The sequence below is a fragment of the Meleagris gallopavo genome, chromosome 1, assembly GCF_905368555.1.
Source record: "Meleagris gallopavo chromosome 1, MGAL_WU_HG_1.1, whole genome shotgun sequence".
Taxonomy (NCBI): Eukaryota; Metazoa; Chordata; class Aves; order Galliformes; family Phasianidae; genus Meleagris; species Meleagris gallopavo.
The window spans coordinates 122325756-122343734 of NC_139404.1; the positions used below are offsets into that span (position 1 = coordinate 122325756).

The following is a 17979-nucleotide window of genomic DNA, read 5'->3' on the forward strand; positions in this document are numbered from 1 at the left end:
GCCAGGGGCTGGCTTATGCCTTTCCTCCTGCAGGGCCCATTTCTCTGCTCATTTCTGAGCTCGCAATGAGCTGGCACGTCAGCAGATTTCTCCCCCTCGACTGTCCTCTCAGTCCCCAGATCTCTGCCCCCACTATTGACAGGCACCATGCTTTCTCCCTTGCCCCACACATACTCACATGGACTATGTTCTGAAAGAAGCTGCCAGTGGGCTCTGTCTTCAGCAGGACCGCCATGAGCCGGCCCAGAGCTTTCAGTGATGTTTGCTGAAGCTGAAACAGAAGAGGAGATTGACGTGTGGCATCACGGCTGCTGCCAGAGCATAAGTTGTGTGTGCTGAGGTAGGGTTTGACTGACAGGTGGCCGGGAAAGTTACGGCAGGTTACCTGCAGGTACTGCGCTGCTTGTTGTGACTTCTTGATCTTCAGCATCATCTCTGCAGAAGGATGTGTCACAATGTTCTTGCAGCACAGAACCAACATTTCTTGCATGTCCTTGCTTTCAAAAGAGGGCTTCAGCTTGCTGACAGGAGGAAAAAAGGAAGAGAAGGCCTTTTACCCGTTCTCTCCAGACTGGTTCAGGCAACATCTGAGTTTCTCCTAATCAACAGCTGCAAGGCCAACACCCCCAACTTGTGCTGCTGTGCACTGTCTTCAATTCCAGTAGTGCTCACTTCCTCCCCAGCAGTAGTGAACCACCTTCCGCTCTGAAGGGAAGGAGACCCCAGCTCTCCCTTCTCTTCCCTGCCAGGAGACAGGAGCACCAGGGCCTTTCTCCCTGCCCAGAATCTCAGCTTTGCTGGGCACAACAGCCCAGCCGTCTTTCCTGTAGATGCATCTCCTCACCCCCTGCTCCCTCCAGGCCTTCAGGAGCTACCCAAAATGGGGACCATGATCCTGACATGCAACCCCAGATCTTACCTCAACTGCTCCAGGGCCAGAACCACCTTGAGGGGTACCGGGGAGACAGTGATGCCCAAGTAATACTTCTTCAGCAGGTCCTGCAAGTCCCAGAGAGACACTGTCAAAGTGGGCAGAGGGCACACAAGAGCTGTTCCACCCAGCCCAGAGACAGACACAGCTGCCACATACCGACCCTATCACTCCCATGTTTCCCATGGAGGCACTGCAGGATGCAGCATCTCCACAGCTGGTGGACCTAGCCCACTGTCCAGCTGCTGCCTGCCAGCACCCAAAGTCCCCACCAGCTGGAGATGTGTGGATGATGGAGACCTGTATGACCCCAGGGAAGTGAGCCTTGTGGCACAGCCCAGAACTCCACTGCAGACAGCCCTGTCTCTAGACACTCACCATCAGGATCTCCAGCAGCTTGCCCTTCAAGGAGGCGTTAAAGCAGGCTGAGTCACCCACAGCTTGGAAGGCAGAGCTGAAGTCGGTGATGCTCTGCACCAGCGCGAGGTTGTTCTGCAAGTCCTGAGGCCCAAGAGAGAAGAACGTACTTTGAACTGCGGGAAGGGCCAAGGACTGAGGGGACACGTGGGGGCAATGCTAAGGGAAGGGCCTGAGTCTTCATCTGGGCACAAACCGTTCCCCAAGGGACCTTTGGAAAGGGAAGGCCCATCTCAGCATCCCCCCATGTGGAGGGGCTGCAGCTGGGCGCTCAGACACCCTGGAACGCTTTGAGCTCTCACCCGGCAGCTGCAGCTGTAGAGCATCAGGATGTTGCCCACGATGTCTCCCTCCAGGTGGGCGAGCAGCTGTTCCTTGGAGGCACGCAGTGCCAAGCTGCCGTGGGCAAGCATGAGAGCGCTGCGTGTAGCATGAGCTCTCGTGCTCTCCAGCTCCATCTGTGTGGGGAGAAATGCCTTGAGACACTCACTCAATGGCCTCAGTGCTCCGCGATGCACCTGGGCTCCCAAGGCAGGAGCTGCAGTGAAAATAAGGCAGAAGAATGCCAAGATGGAAAGCTGTAACACTTTACCTTCTTGCGCCTAGAAATCTTCCCATTGCGGCTTTTGCACAGCCTGGACGCAAAGATAGTGAGTGTGGCCAGGACTGTTTGGAAGTTGCTCTCAGCAGCATGGCTGAGAAGAGAGATGATTCCCTGCACAAAAGAACAAGCGGCAGTTGGCACAGGCCTGAAGCTACTGGCACGGCCAACAACAGTGGCCAGGCCTGAGGGATATGGCAGCAGTGAGGAGATGGAAAGGCCTCGAGCAGGGCCAGGAGAAGCCCTCTGCCCCAGGGACAGAGCGGGGATGCTTGCAGAAGCTGGAGGAGAGGAGAGCTCACCTGGGCTTCAGATGGGTCCTCTGCATTTACTTCCTCCAGGTGCTGCAGCAGCTTCTGCTGGACGTGGAGGACTCTCTTACAGGCTCCCAGCACTGTCCCCAGAGCCTTGTACAGAAAAGACTGCATGGGAAGGGAAGGAAGAAGCTGAGATGTGGCAGCAGCCTGACCTGCTGGGGGAGGGCCAGGTGGGAAGGACCCACACTCCCTGGGAGTCGCTGAGAGCAGCTGCAGGGCCGAGCTTTAGCCATCTCCGGGCAGATTGCAGGGAAAGGTCCTTTGGGGGGCACGGGCCAGGGAAGCAGCATCAGCATCCCACGTGGGCAAAGCACCAGGCACAGTCCCAGCCCCAGTTGGGCATTTGCAGCTGCACTGCTGGGTAGAGCCGGGGGAACTCACCTTTTCTCCAGAGCTGCAGGCAGAGCTGCTCAACCACCGGCTCAGCTCACAGCTCAGGGCCTCGATCCAGGCCTCATCTTCTATGGTGTCCAGTGATGCCCTCAGGAACTGTTGGAGAACAGAAGAAGACAATGTTCCCTTGCCCTTTTCCTTTTCCTTCACTCCCAAGTTGCTGCAGCCTTCTGGGGAGAGGTGCCTGGAAGAACAGTCCCTCTCCCAGCTCCCCCAGCATTCCCTCCATTAAAGCCTCCTGCCGCTCTTCTCCTAAGACCCCCCTTGGCCTTGGCACAGAGCGGAAGAGGCAGCGCCACAAAGGCGTGCGGCCGCTCCGCAGCAGCGTTTGAGAGGCTGTTCCTGTCCTACAGTGGCTCATATGGGAGCGGGGCTACTTGGGGCAGGCAAGCACTTCTCTGCACCGCGCCTCCCAGCAATGCTGTACCTTTAGCAGACGGCGCTCAAACTCTGCAGAGTCCGGGAAACTCTCCTCTTTCCCTGCACAGCAATAGGAAGAAAAAGACACTTACTTGGGATCAAGCCACAGAATAAGAGCTGCTGCAAACCTGGATTGGCCTGGACACTTGACACTGCCAAGTTGGGACCCGCACCCCTGTGCAGGGAGGGACCTGTCCCTCCCCACAAACACTGTCCCTGCAGGAACATAGAACTAACTGCTCCAAGACTGCTGTCTGAAGGGACATGAAGGGCCCATCCATGTCCTGGAATGGGCAGATGCCCAGGGGAAAGGTCCCCCCAGGCCTCAGCGCTGTCTCCCTGGAATGGGAACAGCAGCAGAGCAAGCACTGGGCTGCAGGAAATGCTTCCCCTCTGCCACACTGCAGACATGCATTTTCACCCCCCCCCTTCCCTGCCTCTACCTCTCCCTCCCCACCAGCACTTTACCTTCGAGGCACTGCAGCAGCAGGGGGATCTCAGTAGCCCACATGGCCCCCACAGCTCTGTGGAACCTGCTGTGCAGGTTTTGCATCAGCAGTAAGGCAGCTGCTTGGAGTTCGCTGCCTGCAACAGGGCTCCCTGACACCACCTGAGCGAGAGCAAGGAGAAGCAGGGTCACTTCTACAGCAAGAGCAGCAGCTTCCCCCCAGGATGGAAGCAGCTTGGCTCTGCCCTGACAGGCAAGGAGCAGCCAACAGCTTTGCCCATGGCCATGCTGCTTCCTCCTCATGGCTTGTGGCACCAGCCTCTGGAGCATCTACTCACCAATAGGCGCACCAGCAGTGTCTGGGGAGTCAGCAGTAGGCCTGAGAGGAGACAAAAGTGCTGAGTAAGACTCCAAGACACTCTGTGCCCAGCCACACGCAGTTCCACTGTCCCTTCTGGGTAATAACACAGGTCAGCAGAACTCACTGGGGGAGTTACTGCTCCTACCTTGAAACATGGAGCTGACAAAATGGGGATCCAGATCTTCTATCCGCCGTTCTGTCAGATCCTCTCTCTCAGCCAGGGCTTGGACACAGCGAGAGACCGGGATCAGCATGCCGGTGTACTGGGCTGGCACCACGAACAACAGCAGCCGCGGCCACAGGAGCTGTAGAGGATAAGGCAGTTGAGCATGTCAGCATTCCTGCCTCCACACATAGATGAAGAGGATTCTGTGAATTTCCCTGAGTCTTGTGTGCTTCAGAGCACGTTGTTGGGGCGTTGGAATGGGACGAGGAACACGTGGTGCGAAGGCAAGGAGGAGCAGCAGGGCAGAGTGTGACTTACTTTGGACATCCCTCTCACAGAGATGTCCAGTGACCCCAGGATGTCCATACACAGCTCCTGGAGAGCTCCTTCTTCCTGGGCTTCCTGGGCAGAAAGGTCGCCAGCTACCTGCACAACAGTGGTGTTGAAACACTGGTTACGCTCAGTTCTCAGGAGCCTCTCAGGAGGCTCAGGTGTGGCCCCAGTGGTGCTTCTGTGCCACCCTCTGAGCAGCATAAGTCTTCCAAAAGAAGATGCTGCCCACTGTCCTTACCCTTCTTCCCGTGGTGCGGCTGAACTCACTGAAGATGTGCCCCATCACATCCCAGGCTGAGCAGTTCCAGGCGTTAGCACTGAGCAGATCATTAATGAAATGCAGAATGGCCTTCCTCACCTGCCAGAGATCAATTGTGGGTGTGATTTTCCTGGTCAGAAGGCAAAGGGAAGCCACCTGCTCATCTGGGCAGCCCTTTGGGCATGAGCAGAGACAACAAGAGCAGAGAAGAAGCCTTGGCTCCTGAGGTGAGGGCCAGGCTTTAGCACCAGGCTGTGTGCTTTCCATGCACAGCACAGGGACCTGCCCACTCCACTCTGCCTGCTCTCCCCACAGGAACCATCACAACCGTGTGGTCAATATCCCAGCACCTCTCTGGTCACCCCAGCCCTGCCCATGTTGGCAGCAGCATCACCACCCTGACAGCGCTTTCCTTTCCCAAACCAGCTCACCCTGGTCCTGGTGTCACTGTACAAATGCTGCACAGCCTCCACAACCTGGGGCAGCTTCTCTGTCATCATCGTGGGCTCTGCAAGAGATGCGCAGAAGCATGAGTGGAGGCACAACCCAGATGGCAAAAAGGGATCTCTGGAAGTCTGATCTGTGGTACTGACCATTAGAGCGAGCCAGAGCACCGAGCAGACCCAGGGCAGCCACACATCCAGCCTCCCAGTCATCGCCCAGCTGCGACTGCAGAAACAGGATCATTTCCTCTGGGCAGATTTGGACTATAGGGAAGAAATCCCACGCTGCGTTAGCAAAAAACTCACGCCCATTCCTGAGGTTTGTGAGAGAGGTTTTGGCCAGGGCACCGCCAAGCATTGCCAAAGCTCCTCTCCTTACCCTGCAGCATGATGCAGTGGGTCAGCTCTGCACAATCAGTCTCGCTGTGCTGTTTTGTGTCATCATAGAGCTGTAGGAACAAGGTCCATTTGAGAAAATCACATCAGCACTGAGGACTGAAAGACACTGTGCTGCCCGCTCTCATCTCCCTGGGCACTCTCAGGAAGAGGACAGGCAGACAAAACCCAGTCCTCCCCACAGCATCCCCGGGGGCAGATGCACAGCTCTGGAGCAGCTTTGGGCACGCAGGAGCTAAGGCTGAGTTGCGTTACTTAGGGGTCCTGAGCTTTGCAGTCCTTCTGAGACTTAGCGAAGATGGAAACTGCTGCGGGTGCAAAGATAAGCTCCCCTTACCTGGTAGAACACGGCACTGGTGATGTCCAGAAACTTGTCCTTTGGGATGGCGGACTCAACATGCTCTAAGGCCTCCAGGAAGAGAGTGAGGCTCTGCAAGAGACCAGGAGAGGAAAAAAGGGATGAAGCCATATCTAGCCACTTGGGAGAGGAGAAACTGTTAGCCAATGGTTTGTCCACTGGGAGAAGCTCCCGCACAGGCATTCGTCCCAGCTCCATGTCCCAGCTGTACCAAAGGTCTGTCTACTCTCAACTGAGCCCTGTTTGGGCATTGTTTACAGGCATTTCCCACCCAGCAGCCGTTTTCTCCCCCATCAGATGCAACTGGACATGGTCCCCCCTGTTGTTGAGCTCCTCAGGCACTCAGCACCCCATGGTGTGGTGGTAAAGCCTCCCATTCCCGGGAGATGATCCCCAGTGTCTCTTGGCTCCCTCCTGGCTCCTGTCCAGGTCATTTATTCTTTGACTGAAGAGCTCAGGAAGCCTCAGACCTCCATTGAACACCTGTTCCTTCTTTCTCCAAGGGCTCTCTGCCTTCTCCCTGCATCCCCCTGACCCCTCATGGCACTTCACGGGCCCCACATCCACGCTGAGCCCTGTGCAATGTCTCACCTTGGCCATCCTGCAGGTGTCTTGCACCTCCTGACACGGGTGCACGAGCCAGAGGAGCTGCTCCCAGATGTGCTCTCGGTGCAGCTCCTCTTGCAGAAGGACAGCCAACATGGCAGACACAGCCCCGACGACGGCCTGTTTGTCCTGGAGAGGTATGGCAGAGTCTCAGCATCAAAGACTGAAGGTCTGCCCTTCCTAAGGGGAAGGCTTTCTTTTTTGCTCCCCTTTCCCTATACCCCCACGCCCAGCAGGAGATGGGCTTGCTCTGGAGAGCAGGCAGGTAGGTTTTCTCCACACCCTCATCCCCAGCTCTCCCTGCCACAATGCTGTGACATGGAACTGCTTCCCGGAAGGGAGATCCAGCCCTGAGCTCTTTGCAGAGCCAGCCCACTCCCTCTCATCACCCCTCAGCTCTCAGCCTGCTGGACACAGACAGAGCTGCTGACATGGATGTCTCCGATGCCATGCTGGGCTGGGAATGCAGCAGTGCTCACCTCTTCCTCCTGGCAGTCCTGCCAGTTCTTCACCACAGAGAAGAGCAGCTCATGAAGATTTTCATAGATTTGCTCTTTCTTTGTGGCAGGCCAGGTGCATTGCTTTCCAGAGGATAGGTGAACTTTGACTCCGTCCAACCATTGCTTCACAACTGAAAAAAATACAAAACAAAAGAACAACAACAAAAGAATGATTAATTTAAAAAGAGAGAGTGAGAGAGAAAAGGGAGCCTGCGAGAGTCTGCAGCAGGGCAAGGTGCAAGGGCTGTCCCGAGGTCCCCTGCTCTGGGGCCGGCACTCACCAGCACAAGCGATGCGCAGGATCCGGCCGCTCCTCACCTGGCCCACCACACTGCGCAGGCCGGCCAGCGTCAGCCACACAAAGGGGATGCATTGTGGAGCTGCAGAGAGGAAGCAGAGGGCCACAGTCAGAGTCCCAGCAGTGAGGGAGGAGGGGCTGCAGCCCTGCATCCCCCAGCTCAATACAGATCACACGTGGAGGAGAGAGACCCCTTCCAGTTTGCTACAGATGTAGGGCACTCTACCATAAGTGCTGAAGAGTTTGCTCAGGGTGATGAGCACAAACTCCTTGGACATCTCCCCCACGGCCTTCAGGTGGCTCTGGAGCTCGGCCATAACCAGGGTGAAGTGCATCCGAGCCAGAACTACCAGGACATTGCTGGCAGCTGTCCTCACATCAGCTGTCACGCCCTGAAAAAGAATCACTGATGACACGCGGCACAGGAGATTGCCTGAGGCCCTTGGAAGGGCTAAGCCACCACCATCCACCAGCAGAACACCAGCGTGGGCAGGCGGCTCCTTTTGCCTTTGGCAGTGACCCCTCACCTGGGCTGCCGTCAGGTCCTGGGACACCTCTGCCAGCAGCCGGTTCACCACTCCGCACGGCAGGCGGCTGTCATCTTCCCACAGGGCGCTCTCCAGCTCACAGTACGCCTGCGCTCGGTCACCCTGGGGACAAGGATCAGTCACACTCGCTTTGCCTGCTGCCACCCATCGCTGTGTGGATGTGCTGCCGGGGCCTGGCACCCACGGGAGCATGGCCCTGGGCCAGGAGAACAAGGATTGATGATTGGATGTCCCCAACTCACCTCCCGATCTTGCAGGCACTGCAGCAGCAAAGTCACGGCGCAGGTAGGGACAGGGCTTGACACCCTGCTTCTCTCCCTGCGACGCGTACGCCTGGGCATGCAGCCCACACAAGCAAAGAGACCTGGAAGGAAAGAGCAGAGCAGCTGCTGCTGGTGTTGCTTGGAGCCAGGGCCAAGCATCCGGCTAGCTCTGGAAGGAACACTCTTCCAGCCCCACAGCACGGGGCTGCATGTGGTTGGTGGGGAGAGGGGAGAGAGCCTTCCCCTTGCTGCGGTACTGGGGAAACCATGGTGGGCAGCTGCACTCAGCAGAGCAAGGACAGTGCTGCTGGCACATCCTAAACAGACACTGGAGGCACTCATGTGCTCAGGCAGCATCACAGTGTCCAGAGAGGTGGAAGGACCTCACCTCGAAGGGCTCTCAGACGCTCCATCACAGCAGGATATGTCCAGACAGACACAACGCTCTCTCTGGGTTCACTTCCTGCGGGTCCCACAAGCGGACTGAGCCACCCCTCCCACCGCTGCCACAAGGGTGTATGAGGTACCACTGTGACATCACACCGCAGTGTCACCTCACAGAGAATGACGCGCCCCGGGCTGGGGACCAGGCAGCATGCAGGGCAACCTTGCAGATCACAAAACGCAGCATGTTTTTGTGATGCAATCGGCTCTGGGGTTCCAGTTCCATGCTGACGCAGGGAATCACCTCAGCGGGTGAGGGAGAGCCCCTGCCAGGGAGCGGCTGCCAGGCGCCATTGCCCGGCATTGTCTTAGTGACTGGAGACTCCATGCTGGGAGGAACTGCGGCCCCCATCTGCTGCCCAGACAACCTCTCCAGAGAGCTTTGCTGTCTTCCAGGAGCACATGTCAGAGACATTAATGACTCCACCACATCTGATCAAACAAGAAGACCACCATCCGCTTGTTGTCATTCAAGTAGGGTCATGGGAGGCTGCCACAAGGAAATGGCAGAACATCAGAAAGGGACTTTGCATCCCATGGAAAGACACTAAAGGAATTGGGAACACCAGGAGTGTTCTTCTCTGTCCTGACTGGAGGCTGGGTCTGAAAAGTAAGGAGGAGAATAGAGGTGGTAAATTACTGTCTGATTACTGGGACAGTGTTGGGATCAAGGTTTTCTGCACCTTGATTTTGGACACGCATTTGAGAGAACAGGTGTGTGGGCATGAGATGGAATGTGACTGAGCAGTTGGGGCCAAAATGTTCTGGCTGGAAAGATGTCTGGATTGATTACCAGAGTGTTAAAACAGATTTGTTGGAGGAATGGCATGGAGTTCCTTGTGAAATGAGGAAAATACGCTAGGTTAAAAGTCATATGCCTTCATGAGGTGCTGAATTGACAGCTACAGTTCTGACCTTTCTAAGCCAGGTTTTCGCTGCCGATAACAGATGCTTTTCTACAGACCTAGAGAGTTAGTATGGACAGCAAGTCTCCGTTTCTCCAAATAACATTGTTAGCTATCCCATCTCTGGAATGCAAGCCAGCAGACTGGGCAGTAAACCACAAATTAACAACGAAGCAGCGGATTGGTGGACAGAGTTGATGCTGATAGGAGGACCAGCCAGAGCCAGTCAAGTGTCCTCCAACTTGACCCAGGTCAAAAGAGTGCACAGCCAGGAAGATGACAGCCTTCATCAGAAAGACCACCAGATGACCAGGGAGAAATGCCACGCATATGTAAATGAACTGAGACTCAGGGCGGGGAAAAATGTCAATCATTCTGGGGACTCATTGTAACAAAACAACCTTTTCTTGGACATCCAATGCATATGTAAGCAGCTTGTTCTTTAAGCATGTGCCTTTCTTGACCTCCGGTATGCAGGCTGGGAGGGAAGGCGCCCCTGCATCCAGCATAGGTGTGCAGCGCTGAGTAAACATACCTGCTTTATGACTGCTCTGTGGTTATAGTGTTTGATTTCATCTGCCACTTGCAACAGAGAAGGGCCTGTCTTCTTAGTCAACTGCGGAGAGAAACCTCCCAGTTGTCCAGTAGGATCTTGTGAGGACTCCTCAGAGAAGACAACACTGCCAAGAGCCCGGCTTAAACCTTCCTGCATCCCTCTAGAGATACTGCACCCTCTGCTTCCCTACGGTGCCTGTATAGCAATGCACACCACGTGGGAGAACTAGAAATGTGCGTGCTTACAGGGGTGTGATGTCATTGCAATCATGGAGACATGGTGGGATAACTCACACAACTGGCATGCCGTTGTGGATGGCAAGACGAGGCAAGGTGGTGCCAGCATGAGAGAACAGCTTGTATGTATTGAGCTCCACCGCGAGGGGATGATGAACAAGTGGATACAGCTTGTGGGTAAGAATTAAGGGTGGGCTAGCATAGGCAACAGTGTTGTGGGTGTGTGCTACAGGGCACCTGATCAGGGAGAGGAAGTGGATGAGGCCTTCTACAAACAGCTGGAAGTAGCCTTGCAATCATTCTTATGGGAGACTTACACCATCCTGATATTTGTTGGCAAAGTAACACGACCAGGCACACAAAGTTCAGGTGGTTCCTGCAATCCATTGATGATAACATCCTGATGCAGGTGGCGAAGGAGCTGATGCAGAGGGGTGTGCTACTTGACCTTGTTTTTACTAACGAGAAAGGGCTGATAAGGGATGTGAAAGCTGAGGGCATCTTGGGATGCAGCAATCATGAAGTGGTAGAGTTCAAGATCTTGCGTGGAAGGAAGAATCAAAGCAGTAAGTAGGAGTGCTACTCTGGACTTCAGGAGAGCCAACTTTGACCTCTTCAGAGACCTACTTGGAGGTATTCCATGGGCTAGAGCGTTAGAAGGTAAGGGGGCCCACAAGAGTTGGTTGACCCTTAAACTCTGCTTCTTCTGAGCTTAAGATTGGTGCATCCCTCAGAATAAATAATTGGGGAAAGGTGGCAAGAGGGCCTGTGGAGATGAGCAAGGAACTCAAAGATAAACTAAAAAGAAAGAAGAACATCCATGAACAGTGGAAGAACGGCCTGTCCACCTGGGAAGAACATAAGAAAGTTGTCAGTGCCTGTAGGGGTGCAACAAGAAATGCTAAGGCCCTCTCGGAATTAAACCTTGCAAAGGAGGAAATGGGGTTTTTTAAAAGTATGTCAGGAGTACAAGGAAGGCTAGGGAAAATGTGGGACCCCTACTAAATGAGGTGGGTGCCTTGGTAACAGGGAATGCTGAGATGGCAGAGATTCTTTACTTCAGTCTTTAATGTTAAGATTAGCCTTCAGGAACCCCAGACCCTGTAGGTAAGAGAGTCTGGGGAAGGGAAGTCTTCTCCTTGGTCGAGGAGGACTGGGCCAGAGAATATGGTGGTTGAAGCTTCCCACCAATATTCCATGACGTGTTATTGCCGTACGACAGATGGCAGCAGACGGGCAGTCTGACACAATGGGTCTGACATGGAAGCGCACATAAAGCGGGGATGTGTCAGTGAACTCCTCCACATGGAAAAAATGTCACCCACTGACATTCATCGATGACAGAACACTGAAGAAGACCAAGCTGTGCATGTGAGCACAGTGGGGCAGTGGGCAGCTGCAGCAGCAACAGTAGGTCAGCTTTGCTGGTGCAGATTGTTACAAGCACGGCATGCAGGCTCTTCTTCATCACTGGTGAAAAGGCATAGCTCATAGTGGTGACAGTTTTGTAGCTGAGAACGTGAAGAGTTTCAAGAGAGTTTACAGCTCTACTGTGTGGAACTGTTTTCAAAGTGAGTTGAAGAGGCATTTCTTTCTAAATGTCTGTATCTGGATGGTATAGATGCTGGCATTAAGGGGCTGCATGGCCCTGCAGTTGGGAGCAAGTCAGGGCCTTGCTGCCACTGGCCATGTGCACTCACACAAACAGGTGTGCACATGCGCATGTGTGCAGACAACACATACACACACGCACAACTGCCCTGGTGACAGAAGATACACAGAAGGTGGTGCTACTGAGTGCCTTCTCTGTCTCTGCCTCTATTGCTGGAGGCTGTCCTGAGGAGCCCTGTACCCCTGAGGCCCCAGAGGAAGTCAGGATCAAAGAGGAGTTTGCCTCAGTTGTTAAGGAACAATTAAACAATCTGGACATCCATAAATCCATGGGTCCTGATGGGATGCACCCGTGGGTGCTGAGGAAGCTGGCAGAAGTCATTGCTTGGCCGCTCTGCATTATCTTTGGTAAGTTGTGGGGAATGAGAGAGGTGCCTGAGGACTGGAAGAAAACAAACGTCACTCCAGTCTTCAGAATGGGCAAGAAGGAGGACCCGGGTAACTATAGACTGATCAACCTCACCTGAAAGGTGATGGAAAAGCTTATCCTTGGCACTGCCTCTGGGCATATCAAGGATAAGAGGGTCATTAGGGGGCAGTCAACAAGGCTTCACCAAGGGGAAGCCATGCTTGACCAACCTGATAGCCAAGTGGATAGATGATGGTAAACCAGCGGGATTTTAATAGAATGTTTGACGCCATCTCCCACAGCATCCTCGCAGCTAAACTGAGAAAGCGTGATCTGGAACAATCGAGTAGTGAGGTGGACTGTGAACCAGCTCAAGGAAAGAAGCCAGGGAGTTGTGGTCAGCAGGACAGAGTGAGTCTAGTTGGAGGCCTGTGTCTAGTGAAGTCTCTCGAGGGTCGGTACTGGGACCAGTACTATTCAATATATTCATCATTGACTTGGATGAGGGAATAGAGCGCACTGTTAGCAGGCTTGCTGATGACACAGAACTGGGAGGGGTAGCTGACATGCCAGAAAGCTGTGCTGCCACGCAGCGAGACCTAGACAGGATGGAGAGTTGGGCGGGGAGAAATTTAATGAAATATAACAAGGGCAAGTGTAGAGACTTGTATCTGGGCAAGAACTAGCCCAAGTATCAGTAGGGGTTGGAGACTGATCTGTTGGAGAGCAATGTAGGGGAAAGGGACCTGGGGGTATTAGTGGACAGCAGGGTGACCATGAGCCAGCACTGTGCCCTTGCGGCCAAGAAAGCACAGGAGTATGATTCTATGAAATGTCCAAGTCCGTGAGAAAATCCTCTTAACTTCATAATCAGGAATCAGCATAAATTTACATGCAGAATTGCTAAGATACTCTTGCAAGGTCTGTTTACACTTTAAACAACACAAATGGAACTCCTTTTCTCACCCTTTTTGATGTCAATATTTGCTTATTCGTGTGTTGAATGTCGCAGTGTACCTGATCCAGTTTTGTGTGCAAGTTGCAATAGCAATGGAACTCGCTGCTGAGGAAACTGGGACTGCTGGAAAATGTGATGCAAGTACTCTACCCACATGGCTTGGAATGAGGTCAGCAAGTGCCTTAGCTATTTCAGTGCTGCCAATTTTAAGTTTGAGGACTTGGCTGCAGCCGAAGTGCTGGGAGTGTAGATAGTAGAAGGGCATCAGAGTCATTCACGTAATGGCTGACGGCTCTTTATTTTCTATTTTTCTTTCTTATATACATCAATTCAGTGTTTCTGTCCTGCTGCTGCTGGAACAGCTCTCTACTGCCACTCGGGTGTCTTTCCTCTTACGTTCTTTCACCATCATTTATGGAACATGATTTGCCTTGTTTTATCTTGGATTTCAAGTATCCTCCCTTGGTTTTTCTTTCATGGTCTATTAGGACTTTCTGATAGAAAGGATGATGCTAGGTCAAAGCACTGCTATAGACCAGATGCAGTAAACCTCATTAGAAGGTTGTGCTGACAAACTGATATGCTTATTGCTTGTCCTTACTTTCCTGTCAGAGCCTAAGGAGATGCCTTATGCTATAGTCTGGTGCTGGAATTTATCACACCTTTTGTTCTGTCCTTCAGCTGATTGCTTGCAAGCTGCCATTCCTATGATTGGAGCAGAGCTCTCCAGTCTTTTATATTGCTGTTATTGCCATTGGTGATGGTAGAAGAGACTACCGCAGATGTAGCTTAGTCATAAAGGAACAAAGTGAAAAGAAACATACTTCTTCTTCTGTCTCTGTAGCAAGGTGAACAATTAGTGTATTTCTACTATCCCCCAGCTATCTCCATTTCATGTCATGATCTTATGATTAAATTGACGTGAACTATATTGTAGCTTTTTGTTACCAGGATCTATTTTTGAACATATACTAATAAAAATATTTCTCCTTTGTTTTCATTCATTAGAAGGCCTGAATTTCATTAAATACATATTTTTTTGCTTTGTTGATCTTTTTTTGATAAAATATGCAGCCTTTGATGACATTTATGGTAGCTGTTTATCTATTAGTTATGGCATGAGAAAGAAGGAAAACATGAAAAATGGATGTCTTGTGCTAATGTTCCGTGCCTGTTCTTGTTCTTTTTGAGTGCTTTACTTTTGTGTTCCTAACTTACCGTCTCTGTGACTTACAGGAAGGATCCCCTTAAGGATCACTGCCTGAAAAGTGGCCCTGTGTATTTATGATACGTTAAGATCGTCTTACTGCTGTCTATTCAAGCCAGCACCTGTATGTCATCAGCTAATGTGTATACACAAACATTCCAGAATAAACTGTCAAAGGGAACAATTACAGGCAAGCATTGTACTTCATGGGCTCGGGTACACACTATTCACCTCATTTAATCATTTTTCTCTGCACTTTGGGGCTGCTTGTGTGTTTTGAATTAGCAAACTATTAGATTAAAATACATAAACAGTTTGTGGAAGTGGGTTTGGAATCCAAGACTCCTCTCCATCAGTGGTTAATCCCTCTGGCTCTGAGCTGCAGAATGATGCTGGGCTCTTTTTTTCTTTGGTGTCTCCTTGCCATAAAAGCATATATTGGCTTTTTATTCTTGTCCGCATCAGGGATGGAAAGTGGTTGGTAGATTGGTCAGTCTTTCTTTCTCCTCCAGCTGAGGAACATCTGGTTATGAGTGTAGCAAAATATGAGTGTTGGCTTTAAACTGTTCAAATGGAGAAATGCTCTATCTCCTGCATTAAAAAGGGATAGGCACTGCTACTGCTGTCTTGGTTACAATAACAATAATATTTTTAAAGGGTAAATCCAGACTTCCATGCCCAAAGGCATGTTCTGGAAGAGCTCAGCACCTGCTGGAATTTCAAACAGTGGTCTCGTGTGCATGGGACTTCAGATAAACAGACATCTGTATATGTTGGCAGTATGAATGTTTTTCTGAGCATCATTTTTTTCCCCTTTCCTTTTAGGCTATTAAGTACCTAAGTCAGCATTGGCAGGTATAACTGAAGAGCTAAAACTACAGGTATATTAAGGGCCAAGATGGATTTTGATCAGATATAGACCTCAGCTTTTACGTAGACCGTTCCTATACTTCTAGGAATCAAAGAATTGTAGAGGGGTTTGAATTGGAAGGGACTTTAAAGGTCATCTAGTTCTAACTCACCATACCATGGGCAGGGTTGCCACCCACTAGATCAAGCTGCTCAGGACCCCATCCTTTACTGTCATTCTCATTCTTAGATTAAGTACAACTTAAGTAGAGACAAATCCTATTTTTTTTTTTTTTTTTTAAATCTCAAATATACAGTGGACTCTGAACTGACATTGTTGATTGAACAGAATGAAGGATGTTTCCATGTCTTCAGTTCACACATCTATTTACCTTCTAATATTTCAGGTTAATTTTATCTTATCTCAGAACTTTCCATATGTACTATTAATAGCTACTCAATTCTCGCTATATTAATTTTCACTTTCAGAGCTTTTTGTCTGCAAGTGTATTACCTGTCCAGCACCAATCATTAGCTTTCTGTGCTTTGTTTCTAGTACACTTCACCATCAGTTCTTTATCAGATATGATTCTTGTAATGCTAAGCCCTTTCCAAGATGAAGTTCGTGCATTGAAAGTGGAGTTTTGTTTGTTTTCTAAAAAACAACTGCATGTGGGCTTCTAGTGCAATTCTATGTGACAGTCAAAGCATGCCACATATTGCTTATACAGTTTGGGTTTTTTTTTTTTTTAAAGAGAAGCTAACTGGAATTATATGATGAGAAAAGAAAGGAACATTTTACTTAATAACTTCAGCAATTTAATGAGTGCCTTTGGCGAAAACTGAAAAACATATTTTGAATCAGTTAAGATGCTAAAGTTGCATGGTTTCCTAAAAAAAAAAATATTTCCTTTTTTTATTCTTTTTTTTTTTCTTTTCTGTAAGTAGGTTTTCTTGTAAAATCTGAACTCTCCATTTCCATACTCCATTTCATGAGACATGTAGTCTCATCACAGTCACCTCATGAAGCTGTCAGTAGAAGTCTCTTGATACTTCTTTTATGATGTCAAGATGATGACAGGGGAATGTCTGTGCAAGGTCAGCTGCCATAGGGAAAAACAAAGCTTGTTATAAATGTTTTGTTTCTTTTTCTGTTTGAAACAAACCAACTATAGGAAGGAAATGTTGAGTTAATGCCTCTAGAACCTAACCTGCTTAACCAATCATGAGGAACTACTACGTCCCATTACTGAGTATGGAACAGGAGCTGAAATTCCTGGATCATTGGCTTTACCATGTATTTGTTAAATGAGACAACTTCTCTGTTTTTATTATTATTATTAATAGTTTATTACTCTGAGGTGACAATTGAAGAAAAGCAGTATAAATACAAATAGATACTATACATTTCTTAAGTGCTAGGTAGAAAATACAGAATGATTGAAAATTAATATACAGCTGTGATAACACAACAGTGATCTGAACTGAACAAAATATTTGTTCCTTCCCAAGCCAATGATATCTGAATGAATATACCATATATATGTTTTGCTAAATTCTTCTAACCTCCTCTTGGGAATTACAGTGATGTGGGGTCTCTGAGCTTCCTTAGGCAGTCTATTGTAAGTGCTTCATAGTACCTAGTATATCTAATCTGAATCTCATTTGCTTCAATTTAAACCCATGTGCTTCTTGTTCCATTCACATTGAGCTTGTTTTTTGAAGATTTCAATAGCCTTTTGCAAAGAACACTCTTTTATAGCGTAGATTGATAATAAATGTGATATACTACTTGTGTTAACTATATATCCACTGCTTTTGTCAGTTTGAACAAGCTTAAGTAAGACAATCTTTGTTAAATCTTTGTTTCAGGAGTTTTTTGTTTTGTTGTTTGTTGGTTTTTTTTCATCATTCTTATTGGGTTTAATATTGCTAGAATGCAGATAAATGCTTATGCAAAGAGAATAGTAATCTATTTTGCTTGAAAGATGATGTGTGATAATTGACCAATTCAACAGAAAGGTGCTCATAATCAGAAACCAAATTCCCAAATCCCTATCTTCTTTGCACTTGCTTGCTTTGTTTCAAACATTCAGCTTCATGCACATCCTGAAATACTGTGGTTATGAAGAGAAGGTTTCTGAAAGAGCCTAACTTACTGATAGCATTTAGGCTCAGGAATTCAGTGTTGACCCAGTCATTATGAGTGTGCTGAACTGCTTTACAGTCATGAGCAAAATTCCATCAGTTCCTCCTTTCTGGTAGGGATGATAATATTCAGAATTAAACTATTGCTATAGCCAGACTACTCTTTTATGAAAAAAAAAAAAAAAAAAGACACACTTAATGCTCCATTCTAAGGGCTTGTTTTTGCTCTGACTTTAGACTGCCAGTGCAGACTGACAAAAGCTTTCTTTGAATTTTACTGAAAGCTGGAGCTGGATTGTTTACAGTTTAACTCTTCAGGAGGCACAAGGCAGGGGAAAGCAAACAGGGCTGTGTGGATGACTTAGATAGGGGTTTCTCCAGACATGCCACTGCTTTTTTCTCAGAGATTAAACACCCCAAGAGATTACAGACCACTAGTAAATTTTCTTAAGGTGAGGCCCATGGTCTTTTTGTTTTATGAGGCCCAGAGTGTGTTTGGGAAGGGAAGTCACTAAGACAACTGAGGTTTGGTGATATATTGTTTGATGCTCACATTAGGCAAAGGAATTCTTTGGTTCCTACTCACCACTCTCCCCTC

The 17979-nt window shown here is 49.7% G+C and overlaps 1 protein-coding gene across 1 annotated transcript; it reads right to left on the reverse strand.

Annotated features, from left to right (window-relative positions):
* Positions 1-13: 13 nt before the first annotated feature.
* LOC104915790 (maestro heat-like repeat-containing protein family member 2B) lies at positions 14-10119 on the reverse strand. The gene is made up of 21 exons (XM_085224785.1): positions 9943-10119; positions 7474-7897; positions 7231-7329; positions 6929-7080; positions 6435-6578; positions 5823-5915; positions 5469-5538; positions 5078-5154; positions 4373-4480; positions 4034-4193; positions 3866-3906; positions 3548-3689; positions 3087-3139; positions 2648-2755; positions 2252-2371; positions 1941-2063; positions 1651-1806; positions 1310-1432; positions 920-999; positions 386-521; positions 14-271 (listed from the first exon to the last, which is right to left on the reverse strand). The coding sequence occupies exons 1-21, from the start codon at positions 10117-10119 to the stop codon at positions 14-16; spliced, it is 2844 nt and encodes a 947-aa protein (XP_085080911.1).
* Positions 10120-17979: the final 7860 nt, after the last annotated feature.